The sequence below is a fragment of the Phyllobates terribilis genome, unplaced genomic scaffold, assembly GCF_046119375.1.
Source record: "Phyllobates terribilis strain yellow unplaced genomic scaffold, ASM4611937v1 Scaffold_3__8_contigs__length_932513732, whole genome shotgun sequence".
NCBI classification, from domain to species: Eukaryota; Metazoa; Chordata; class Amphibia; order Anura; family Dendrobatidae; genus Phyllobates; species Phyllobates terribilis.
The window spans coordinates 537,441,606-537,454,543 of NW_027362763.1; the positions used below are offsets into that span (position 1 = coordinate 537,441,606).

The 12,938-nt window shown below is 41.4% G+C and overlaps 1 protein-coding gene across 4 annotated transcripts in view; it reads right to left on the reverse strand.

Annotated features, from left to right (window-relative positions):
- Nucleotides 1–12,938, reverse strand: part of REPS1 (RALBP1 associated Eps domain containing 1) — a 115,417-nt gene that overhangs the window by 49,825 nt on the left and 52,654 nt on the right. For all 4 annotated transcript variants that reach the window (XM_073671340.1, XM_073671341.1, XM_073671339.1 and 1 more), the window contains exons 6-8: nucleotides 9,986–10,148; nucleotides 3,697–3,760; nucleotides 218–372 (exon numbers count right to left, since the gene is read on the reverse strand). In XM_073671340.1, the coding sequence (XP_073527441.1) occupies nucleotides 218–372; nucleotides 3,697–3,760; nucleotides 9,986–10,148 (382 nt within the window). The remainder of the gene's footprint in view (nucleotides 1–217; nucleotides 373–3,696; nucleotides 3,761–9,985; nucleotides 10,149–12,938) is intronic.

Consider the following 12,938-nt stretch of genomic DNA (forward strand, 5'->3'; position numbering starts at 1 on the left):
AACCTTTTAAACGTAAGTTTGTGTTAAAAGGTTAAAGACAAAAATAGACAGTTTTATATTTTGTGCATAAACCACCTGTGCCAAACTGAAGAATTTGGTGCAAAAAATAAAGACAGTGATTACAATAAAAACAAGCAAAAAAAAAAAAACAAAAACGATGAACAGGGCCTCAAACATGTCTTTTTTTTTTTTTAAAAGGCCATAAACCAATAAATACCTGCAGTATCCTCTAAGTCTATGAGCTTAGGCATTAAGCTTTCAGGTAGTTTTTCAGGCAAATCATATCCATTTTTTCGAGCGACTACAAGATGAAACGCAGCACAGAATTCATCCAACGTCAACGCTCCATCCTTATCAAAATCTGAGAGCTCCCTACAATGATAAATATATTATAAGAACACAACATATTGATCAGAATAAATAAGTACACACCCAATGAAAAGTACAATTTTAAGCACTCTCTCACATAATAAAAGAACATTTCCAGAAATTTTGACAGTTTCACAGAACACTTTTTTTAACCCATAACATGAAAGGTTGATCATGCAACTTTCATAAAAAAATCTTCAGTTTCATTCTAATTAGTTGATGCAAAAATGAATACACCCCACATGAATACTACAACATCTAGTATTTTGTATGACCTCCATGATTTTTAAGGACAGCATCAAGTCCTCTAGGAATGGAATGAATAAGATGGCGACATATTGCAACACCTATCATTTCCCATTCTTCAATAACGACCTCTTCTAGAGCCTGGATACTGGATGGAGAGTGATGACAACTTGTCTCTTCAGAATTCCTCCTAGGGGCTCGATTGGGTTCAGATCAGGAGACATAATTGGCCATTAAGTTACTTTCACCCTGTTTTACTTCAAAAACGCAAAAGATGTGCAAAAATTTTGGAAATCGTTCTGGTTTTCAGTGAGATACTGAGTAAAATCTTACTTTTCAAAAGGGGATGTACTCATTTATGCTGAGCACTGTATATACACAAACTAGAACATAATGAATTATTTATAAATACAAGATTAAATAGGAGATTTCAAACATTATGTATACAAGAGATATAAATCTTACATGTAAAATAGAATTTGACATTTAAAAATGTACCTCCAATTAAGAAAAAAACAACAATTTTCCATAAATCCGTAGTACCAGCAAAGAAACACATATCTTACTACAGAAAAATGCATCCTCTCCTCCACTTCTCCCTCACTGTGCCATTACTCTGAATTCACTGGTTAAATCCATCTCCAGAGATGAGACATTTTCAGATCATTGAGAGAACAGGTTACAGTTACTGCTCATAGAAGTCAATGGGAAGAAAGGGAGGAGGGAGCAGTTGCAGAGAAACACACTCTACTTCGCTCATAGGTTTACTACCTTATCCCAGAGATAGAATTATAGCAATACTACTACTGCTGAATAATATCCTCCATGCTGCTGATGTAAGTGAAGGTGTGCTACGGAGAAATAGGGGAGCAGTTTCTTCTCTTTTTCCTGTGACGTGTAAGGGAAACCTCAAAGCAGTTAGTCTGAGTGAGCGGAGTAAAGGTGTTTGAGAAGAGGAGAAAGCAGCATTTTTCTGTAATAAGGTACATAATACAATTCTCATCTCCGCTTGTACTTTTACATTTATAAAAAGCATTTATCTGGATTTACACAAAGGCTTATTCTCAACTTCTCTTGAGTAGCACACAACTTTCCAGTGTCTTTCACTTCCTAATTTCTGGCAGGGCCAGCTTTCCTTCTCCATGGCATGGTCTGGTAAGTAGCAGAGTTGTAGTATTAGGGTATGTGCACACGATCCATTTTGGCAGCGCTTTGAACGCAGCATACTGATGCTGCGTCCAAAGCGCTGCGCGCAGGTGAATCCGCATCTGTTCACTGAACACATGCGGATTCACCTGCGTCCACCGCATCCTACACATTGCGGTGGTAGAATTTCTCTTGCGGCGATCAGCGTCTCCACAAGAGAAATTGACATGCTGCGGTCTGTGAAGATGCGCCACATGTCCATCTCCGCGGGTGTGCCGCAGACACACAGTGGGCATGGGATTTGTATAAATCCCATCCACTATGGTGTAACATTTGGCCGCTGCGGATTGCACGCAGCGCAAATGTGCTGCATCCAATCCGCAGCAAACACTTGCGAGAAAAAGGGGCGAGTGCAATCCCATAAAAAAATCTGACCAATGTTATTCAATGGGTCATATCTCATCTGCGATTTTTTTATCAGCTGAAATTGGACTGCGAAAAAAATCACAGCATGCTGCGATTTGCAGCGTATCTCGGACAAGATACGCCAATGCAACTCAATGGGTGCGAGAAAAAAAAAAAAACAGACGGCATACGGACCATCCGATTTTTCCGGATACATTACCATTCTGTAGCACAGAACACTGTAAATGGTCCTGTAAATGAAATGATTATAGAATAATAGTTGCAGAGAATAAAAACACACAAAAAAAATAAACTGAATTCATCTGGATCTTTTTCTTTTTTTAAACACTGAAGTCTATGGAAAACAGATAAGTTTTTCTTTCATTTGGAAAGGATCTGTTTTTTTGTTTACTGGATCAGTTTCAAAGAAGAAAATAGATATTTTTCCATAGACTTCAGTGTTAAAAAAACGGATCCAGTTGAATTTTCTTTTTAGCTGGATGAAAAAAGTGGAATCTGCACAACTTTTTGTCAACGGATTGCTGCTGGGTCCGTTGATGATCCAATGATTACTTACTAGAACTATAAAGCTCAGCACAAGTTCTGCTGTCACACAGTGATTTGGTCAGAGGCTACATTGTTATCACTATATTTACACTAAGATAAGCCAATTGAAAAAGCACAGGTGAGAGCAGTGATTAGGAGACCAGCTCTGGAAACAGCAAATTGTGGGGGCTTGTGATTTTGCAAGATCTATTACAGCAGCTTGTCAGGTGCGGAGAGGGAGGCGGAGGTGAGCAGCTAACTTCTGTATAGAAATCAATAAGCTAGAGAGAAGTGACTGGTATGTTAAGAGTTAATGTAACTAGTAAGCACACTTGGCCAGGCTCCACTATGAAAACTAAAAGCTCATTGCAGGAGAATTAAAGCAGATAGGAAAAACACGTCAATTGCAAACTTATTTTAACGCTAACTAAAGTAATTTAATAACATGGGAATATCCCTTTAAAGGGGTTGTCCACTACTAGGACAACCCCTTCTCGATCTGAATTTTTTCTCTCGTTAAAATAAACACACGTATTCTCATCACCCGTACCGGCGCCATTCCAGCGGAGTCGGCACTTGCGTTCCCGGGGCTCACGCGAGGTTGTCACATGAGCCCTGCGCTTAATCAGCACTAGCATCACCGTCTCCGCTTTCGGACGTATAAGTAATCAAGAAAAAGTGAGTGGCCAGCCTTGGCATAGACTTCGTTATGATTACTTATATGTCAGAAGGGAGGGGGAGAGGGAACGTGACGTCAGCACTGACTGGGCACAGGGCTCACATGACGCAACAACCTCATGTCTCACGTTGGCCCCGGGAACATGAGTGCAAACACCGCTGGAACGGCAGCGGCACGGGAAGCAAAAATAACTTTTTATTTTAATGGGGACAAACGTTCAGTTCGAGAAGGTGTTGTTCTAGTATGGGAAAGCCCCTTTAAGGTGAATAAACTAAATGGTTTACAATATACACACGAAAACGTACCATATATGAGAAAGCTCTGGAATTGGAAGCTTAGATTTTGTAAAAAATTCTTTTGCAGCTGATCCTAGAAATAAAAAAAAAAAATCTGTTCAGTATAAAAATATACAATCACTTTGATGGACCTGAAAAACACCAAGATGATGAAATGTGAAAAGCCTCTACTAATAAGGTGCATTGTCACATAGAGAAATGTCCCCAAAAAACAAAAAAATCTATTAAGGTCATTAGAGTTCACTTTTTATTTAAGGGAATCGTTCAGCTGCATGATGTAGGGATAGAAAACCTGATGCCTGCGATGCATCATGGTTTACTGGGTACATCAGTTGAGATAGGACTACACTTTTAACTATATTGTGAAGTTAAATAGACAATGAATAGAGCACTAAGATGCATGCAGCATGTTCAAAAAAGGACACTCCAGAGCAGAAAACTCTTTTAGAGGCAGATTACATCATATACAGATACATATGAATCAATTCTGAGAATCATTAAGCAGCGCTAAGGGCAAGTTCATGCTGATTTCTGTTTGATAGTTGTGGTCACCAGGAATATGTTACCTGCCAGGACACACTGAAATCTTTCACAGTAAAGCCCCCGTCTCACATAGCGAGATCGCTGCTGTGTCACGGTTTTGGTGACGCAACAGCGACCTCACCAGCGACGTTGCTATGTGTGACACTTTGCAGCGATCAGGCCCCTGCTGTGAGGTCGCTGATCGCTGCAGAATGTCCTGGACCTTTTTTTGGTCGTTGCCCTCCCGCTGGTAAGCACACATCGCTGTGTGTGACCAGCGGGAGCAGCGATCAGGCAGGTAACCATGATAAACATCGGGTTACTAGGGGCACACGCGCACCTAGTAACCCGCTGTTTATCATGGTTACCACTCTGCTACAGTGAGCGGTAACCTCCTGCTCACCGTAGCAAGCTGGTAACCATGATAAACAGCGGGTTACTAGGTGCGCGTGTGCCCCTAGTAACCTGATGTTTACCATGGTTACCAGCCTGCTCCTGCTTCAGCAGGCTCGTAACCAGGAGCAGGACATCGTGGAAAGATTCTTTCCACGATGTCTCTGCTCCCCTGATCGTTGGTGAGCCGGCCTGTTTGACAGCTCACCAGCGACCACATAGCGACGCAGCAACGATCCCTGACAGGTAGTATCGTTGTCGGGATCGCTGCAGCGTCGCTAAGTGTGACGGGGCCTTTACTCTCCAGTGGTCATGTGTTGACCCTCTTTGGATTATAACTGAGATAACAGATTATGAACTCTGAGTGCAAACCTAAGCACCGCATGCAACTATTTAGGCTGCATCCCATTCTATAACATGCATCTGTGGATCAAAGTATACAGATAGTGTAAAACTTATGTAGTATCAGCAATGTATATAGCTATCGGACATTTCATTTTATCTGTGTCTTGGAGCGTGGTGGCTACTGATTATTTATTGCACGTTGATGGGTTGTGTGTTTTGGCCACCTGCAGCATCAGTGATTTGGAGTGGCTGCGTTTGTATGCATTCATATTATAGATGTCACATTGAATTCTATGTTTGTGCACTATACACAGAACACTAAAAATTATTTTTTTGCAGAGCCTAAAATTTATAAATTAACTCAGAACAAGCTCCTACTACACCACAAAACTTAGTACAGAACAAATTGAACATCAATGTAACTTATAGGCTTGAAAAGTATATTAATCAGTATTAACCATAGTCTATCTCCTGCAGCAACAGTCTTTGCTTTCACTCCGAAGTTATGGGCAGGAGCTGAGCAGCTTTCTGCAGTATATAAATCAATGGGCTGTTAGCTGCTTACCTCTTTCTCAGCTCCTGACCAAGGTGCTTTTATCAGTCATGTAGAAACACAATCCCCTCACTTTCCTGAGCTGTGCGCTTATCCAAAGGCACTGTTATCTCTATATGTAAAAGTCACAACAAACACTGACCTGCCCTCTTTAGCATATAGAGCTCCTTGGAAACAAGCTTTACACTATGCAAGATAAAGGTTCTCACAGTAATAGTCTCCCATGACCTGTTTATACCAAGGATGGTGATGTAAGATAGGGAAAGGGGAAAGTAGGAGAAGTGTGGATATAAAGAAATTTAAAATGCATAAACTTTATTGATTAATTAAAATCCTATAGATGTAAAATTGCTCATGCATCTATAGATGCATATAAGGTAACCATGCATGAGCAATTTTACATCTATAGGATTTTAATTAATCAATAAAGCTTATGCATTTTAAATATCTTTATATCCACACTTCTCCTACTTTCCCCTTTCCCTATCTTACATGACTATTTTGGTGGTGCTCACCTGTGGATATAGATCTGATGAGAATAGACCACTCTCTTGATTACCAAGGATGGTGACAAAGACGAGGGGGCACACTGCGTCTGGAGGAAAGGAGGTTCCTGCACCAGCATAGAAGGGGATTCTTTACGGTCAGAGCCGTGAGACTCTGGAACTCTCTGGGAGAGGAAGTGGTGATGTCCAACTCACTTAATGAGTTCAAGAGAGGCCTGGACGCCTTTCTTGATAACAATAAAATTACATCTTATGCTTAGTGATAGTTAATTAATCCAGGGATTTAATCTGACTGCCAGATTGGAGTCGGGAAGTGAATTTTTCCTCAATGATGTAAATTGGCCTATACCGCATGGTTGTTTTTTTTGCCTTCCCCTGGATCAACGCTGCGGAATAGCTGCAGTGCACAAGAAATAGGCTGAACTGGATGGATGCTTGTCTTTTTTCGGCCTTATAAACTATGTAACTATATGTACCGTATATTCCGGCGTATAAGACGACTTTTGAAGACTGAAAAATCTTCTGTCTAGTCTGGGGTCGTCTTATACGCCGGTAATGTTTTTGAACTTTCAGAAATTGACATGCGGGGATACTCTGGGGGTGTTAATAAGCTGCCGTGGCCTTATCCCTGCCATGTGGGAGTTAATATAAGGTGGAGGGAGTTAAAATACGGCGGCGGTAGGTCCAGACAGTCAGCGCTTCTGTGCTGAAACTGACACATCGCTGCGCTGTGTCTTCTCAGGCCTGGGACACAGCGCAGCGTATTCCCAGCAGCGGAGACAGAACCTAGCGAACTTTTCTGACACATCGCAGTGTCTTCCCAGCTCCGGACACAGCGCAGGGCTTCTGTGCCGACAGCTTTCACTTGTCACAGAAGCGCTGCGCTGTGTCCGGAGCTGGGAAGTTTTAAACAATCACACAGCCCCATACTGCTTCCCCGCAGCCTCCCACCCCGCAGCCTCCGCTCCCCTCGCCACCTCCTATCCCGATCGTAAGTTAGGACCGGGCGGGGAGCGCAGCACCGAGGAGCGGGGAGCGAAGGACCCGGGCGGGGAAGCCGGCAGTTAAAAGACTTCACCGCCGGCTTTCCCGTTCTGTGCTGCGCTTTCCCGCCGGTTATTTCAAATGAACAGCTGAGGTATCAGGTGATGCCGATCAGCTGTTCATTTGAAGTCGCCGCAGTGCCCTCAGAGGGTTCATGTGAGTTCATGCTTGACTGCATTGCATGAACTCACATGAACTTTCCCACGGTCTCACAGGTCAGCCTCACCTCCCAGACCGGTCATGATTGGTGTGCGATGTGTCTGTGCGATGTGTGCGTGCAGGCAGACATAGGCCGATGTGACACTACTACTCCCATCGGCCTATGTCTGTCACCCGTCCACTCCTGCCAGCAGGATCAGCTCGATGGGAGCAGTAGTTCCCATCAGCCTGATCCTGCTATATAAATTGCCCTACTGTGTCCCCAATAAATGTTAAATACATGTCATTGGTGGCCAGTGGTTACCTACAATAAATTAGTTCATATATTACCTGTCCCCGCCGATCGCCACCTAAAATAAAGTAAAAAATAAAAAACTACACCTATACTCACCTAGACACCTAATTCCCCGAAGCTATCAATCTCCTGTAATAAAATATAAAATAATAAACCACAACCTTATCCTTACCCCTCCGTAGTAGTCCACGAGCGTCCCACGATGATCTTCAGTTTAGAGCAGCCACATAGAATGTGACCGCTCTGAACCGCTGCCGCCGCTAGAATGACGGGGCCGTATAGCAGCCCCGTCATTGCATAAGCGGGTTCGCCGGAGTTCAGGCAGCGCTGCTCCGGTTAGCTGCTTTACGGCCCTGCTGTATCGTGAGAAATTCCCACGGTACAGCAGTGCCGTAAAGGAGGTCTCCGGAGCTGCGCTGACTGAATGCACTCCGGTGACCTCAGTCAGTGGCTCACGCTGCCGGGAGCGGACGTGTTCCCGGCAGCATGAGCTTACAGCAGCCATGCACAGCTGTCACCATCTCCAGATGTGACAGCTGTGCATGGGAGATCAGCGCAGGAACGTGGACAGGTAACTATTTTTTTTTTAGTAAACTAAGAATTAAATAAAATGGTGTGGTTTATTTCAAATAAATTATTTTTTTCTTGGTGTAGTGTGTGTTTTTTCTTTTTAACACTTTGTAGGTTAGTAATGGGGGTGTCTTATAGACGCCCATCATTACTAACCTGGGCTTCATGGCAGCTGGCGCTGACATGAACCCCAGCCCTATTACCCCCTGCCACCGCACCAGGGCAGCGTGGAAGAGCGAGGCTAAGTGCCAGAATTGGCGCATCCTATGGATGCGCCATTTCTGGGGCGGCTGACGGCTGGTGTTTCTAGCCTGGGAGGGGGCCAATATTCATGGCACCCTTCCTGGGCTATTAATATCAGCCCCCAGCTGTCTGCCTAGCTTTTGCTAGCTATTAAAATAGGGGGGACCCCACGTCATTTTTTTGGGGGGGTCCCCCATTTTAATAGCTAGTAAAGGCTAGGTATTCAGCTGGGGGCTGATATTAGTAGCCTGGGAAGCTCCGTGGGTATTGCCCCCTTCCCAGGCTTCAAACATCTGCCCCAGCTGTCTGCTTAACCTCCGCTAGAGACTAAAATTAAGGGGAACCCCACGCCAATTTTTTTTTAAAATAAATCCTTTATTTTAACACTAAATGACAAGTACAGTAATCAACACTGTCACTGTACTTCATATATATGTGACTGACATGTTTCTATCTATCTAATCCATGTATGATTCTCTATTCCTTCTATTCTAAATTGTCGGGTACAGATGCTGAATTGCCGGCCGGCTTTTTTAAAGAGACGGTGCATGAAAACACTATTATTTTTTTAAATAAATCCTTTACACTAAATGACAAGTACAGTAAGCAACACTCACTGTACTTCATATATATGTGACTGACATATTTCTATCTATCTAATCTATGTGTGAAGCTCTATTCTTTCTGTTGTAAATTGTCGGGTACCGGTGTATGCCGCTGATGAAAATGGATGATAGTAATGTTGTTGTTGTATGCCTTATGTTTATGAGTGACAGTTTTCCTGCTATATACCTGCATGTCATAAGAATTTAAATTAAAAAAGGCCCATGTTAAATTCAAATCTGTTTTTTTTAAATTTTTACCGGTGTTTTGTATGCGTTGGAAAAGGGGTAGTCTTATATGGTGAATATATCCTAAACTCGATATTTTAACAGGAAAGTAGGGGGGTCGTCTTATACACCAGGTCGTCTTATACGCCGGAATATACGGTAACTATGTAATAGAATGACAGCAGATAGAAAAAGCAAGTCAAACCCAAACTTGCTTATTTTAACTATAGAGTCTATAAGTTATAGTGTTGTTCATGTTTCTGCCCTACTCCAGGATCAAATAAAAGTAGATAAAGGTGTACAACATTTTATAGCTTTATTGCTGAGAATTACCTCTGTAGGTTCATTATATTGTGCATGTCTGTAAATATGCTCTATCAGCCCAGAAGAAAAGAAGGATGAAGGATTTAATATTGTCCAATTGATTATATGAACAGAAATCCATTAACGTACACTAACAAAGATTGTTTAAAAATGTACTGTCAGGGTTACTAAACAACTATAATCCAAACGCACATACCTATGCATCTCCGGAGAGCGGAGAAAGATGGAAAACAAGAAGGTGGAAATTGAGCACTGGACTCCTCAGAATGCCAAGGGTACATGGAGAACCTCATTATTCAAATATGCTTAAGAACAACTGCAGCAAATGCAACAACAGATTTGGACACTAAAGGAATTATTTTATTAATTAGAACAAAGTTCTGTGCTTGACTGGAAGTGTCATTTTGTGCAGACTCCCTTTAAAAAAACTCTTATGTCCATTTTTCCTGTCTCTACAAATGTGTGATCCTTATGTGGCAGACAAGAAAAAGTTAGGAATAATCACACTTCTTACCTGGGATGAATCCATTTAGATCAGGCTGAATGTTCTTGAACTGATTGACATAATACTGCCTTTGTTCATCAGTTATCTTCCAGGGATCGTCATAACTACTGGATTGTCTACGAATTTCCTTTGTGGTAGTAGCAGAAGCCACAGTGCGTACAGTTGTCTGGTCCTGGAATTACAGGTTAATTCTTCCCTATTAATCATTGAGATTATTAGACAAGGAGGGAGATAGACCTACTTGACTGGAGAAAGCACAAAGTTATTAACAGATTAACAAAGTAAGGCCATGTGCCCACGAAGCGTTTTTGCGGCGTTTTTACGGTCGCGAAAACGCTTGTAAAAAAGTCAGCCATGCAAAGCAATGTGAATTCGGATGTGCTGTGCACATGAAGCGCTAATTAGCAAGCCAAATTCGCATTCGCATTGCAGATATATGTGGATTTGCTGTGTTTCAATTAAATTCAATGGCCGCGAATTTGCAGCGTAATCGCGGTGCGTGTGGTACCCGGGATGAAGAGGAGACTACAACTCCTCTTCATCCCGGCTACCACGCAGTGAAAAAAAGAAATAAAGCCTGTATACTCACCTCTCCCGGCGGCAATCCTCTTCTCGGCGTCCCGCGGTGTACTTGCAGGACCTGCGGTGACGTCATTTAGTCAGCTGATGGTCGCGTGACAAGTACACCGCAGGACGCCGAGAAGAGAGGATCGCCGCCGGGAGGAGATGGGAGAGGGGAGTATACAGGTCTTATTTATTTTTAACTTTTTAATTCTTTTTTTTTAATTTTTTTTTATTTTACTATAGATGCAGCATTTAAAGCATCTAAGTTGGTCACACAATATAAATCCATGCCGGTTGCATGGATTTATATTGTGTGACCACCTTGTCAAGCACTTTCCAAGTGATGCTAAAAATCGCTTGGAAAAGTGCTTGAAAAAACGCATGCGAAAACGCACGTAAAAACGCTGAAAAAACGCTTCTTTCTGGCAGAAAAAAAGCATGTAAATCTGCATGCGATTTTTTCTGCCAGAGAGATGCAAAGACGCTCTGCATCAAATCTGCTACGTGGGCACATAGCCTAATAGTGCAAGTAAAAGCCTATGAAAATAGATCCTTAAAAAAAACAGTCATTTGCGTGCAAGCAGAATTGAAACAAAAACAACATTTCTAAAAGAAAAAGTTTTAGAATAAAAGCACACAAACTATACATTAAATGGATTAGTCATGCATGCTTTCACGTGTAATGGAGTAATAAGGAAAAACAAATCGGAAGTAGGTATAACCCAGATAACATGAAAGCATGTAAACAAAAAAATAGTGGTGATTATAATAAAAAAAAAATCCTTATTTACAGACAATGTTCTATGTAAGGTTAAAGAGCAGTTATCGTTTTCATTTTTATTTCCTAAATCAATAGCACAGATGAAAGATATATTGCAAAGTTTCTTATTTTTCAGTGTTATCTGCTTCTGTCACCACCAGAACTGATCTTTCACTCAAAATTCTCAATTCCTGGATAAAATCTGTATACAGTTAAAATAGATTTTACATTACTGAGAAAGGAGATGGCAGCTGCTACTGATCAGATTCTATGTAGAAGGGAAGGAGCCAAGCCTGTAACTCCTCCCATCTACAAGCCTTGGCAAAAATTATGGAATCACCGGGCTCGGAGGATGTTCATGCAGTTGTTTAACCCCTTCGCAACCTTGGGTTTTGTCGTTTTTTGCTCCCCTTGTTCCCAGAGCCATAGCGCTTTTAATTTTTTGGACAATATGGCCATGTGAGGGCTTATTTTTTGAGGGACAAGTTGTACTTTTGAACGACATTACTAGTTTTACCATATCGTGTACGGGAAAACGGGAAAAAAATTCCAAGTGCGGTAAAATTGCAAAAAAAGTGCAATATCACAGTTGTTTTTTATTTATTTTTTTTACCACGTTCACTGAATGCTACAACTGACCTGCCATTATTATTCTCCAGGTCATTAAGAGTTCGTAGACACCAAACATGTATAGGTTATTTTATATTTAAGTGGTGAAAAAAAATTCCAAAATTTGGTAAAAAAAAACGTAAAGAAAATAGCGCCATTTTCCGAGACCTGTAGCGTCTCCACTTTTCGTGATCTGGAGCTGGGTGAGGGCTTATTTTTTGCGCGCCGGGCTGACGTTTTTATTGATAACATTTTGGGGTAGATCCGATGTTTTGATCGCTCGTTATTGCATTTTATTGCAATTTTGCAGCGACCAAAAAACGTAATTCTGGCGTTTAGAATTTTTTTCTCGTTACACCGTTTACCGATCGGATTCTTTTTTTATATTGATAGATGGGGCGATTCTGAACGCGGCGATACCAAATATGTGTATGTGTTTTTTTTTTATATATATATATATACAGTTATATGAAAAAGTTTGGGCACCCCTATTAATCTTAAGCTTAATGTTTTATAAAAATTGGTGTTTTTGCAACAGCTATTTCAGTTTGATATATGTAATAACTGTTGGACACAGTAATGTTTCTGCATTGAAATGAGGTTTATTGTACTAACAGAAAATGTGCAATCTGCATTCAAACAAAATTTGTCAGGTGCATAAGTATGGGCACCCTTATCATTTTCTTGTTTTAAATACTCCTACCTACTTTTTACTGACTTACTAAAGCATTTTTTTTGGTTTTGTAACTTCATTGAGCTTTGAACTTCATAGCCAGGTGTATGCAATCATGAGAAAAGCTACTTAAAGTGGCCACTTGCAAGTTGTTCTCCTGTTTGAATCTCCTCTGAAGAGTGGCATCATGGGCTCCTCAAAACAACTGTCAAATGATCTGAAAACAAAGATTATTCAACATAGTTGTTCAGGGGAAGGATACAAAAAGCTCTCTCAGAGATTTAACCTGTCAATTTCCACTGTGAGGAACATAGTAAGGAAATGGAAGAACACAGGGACAGTTCTAGTTAAGGCCA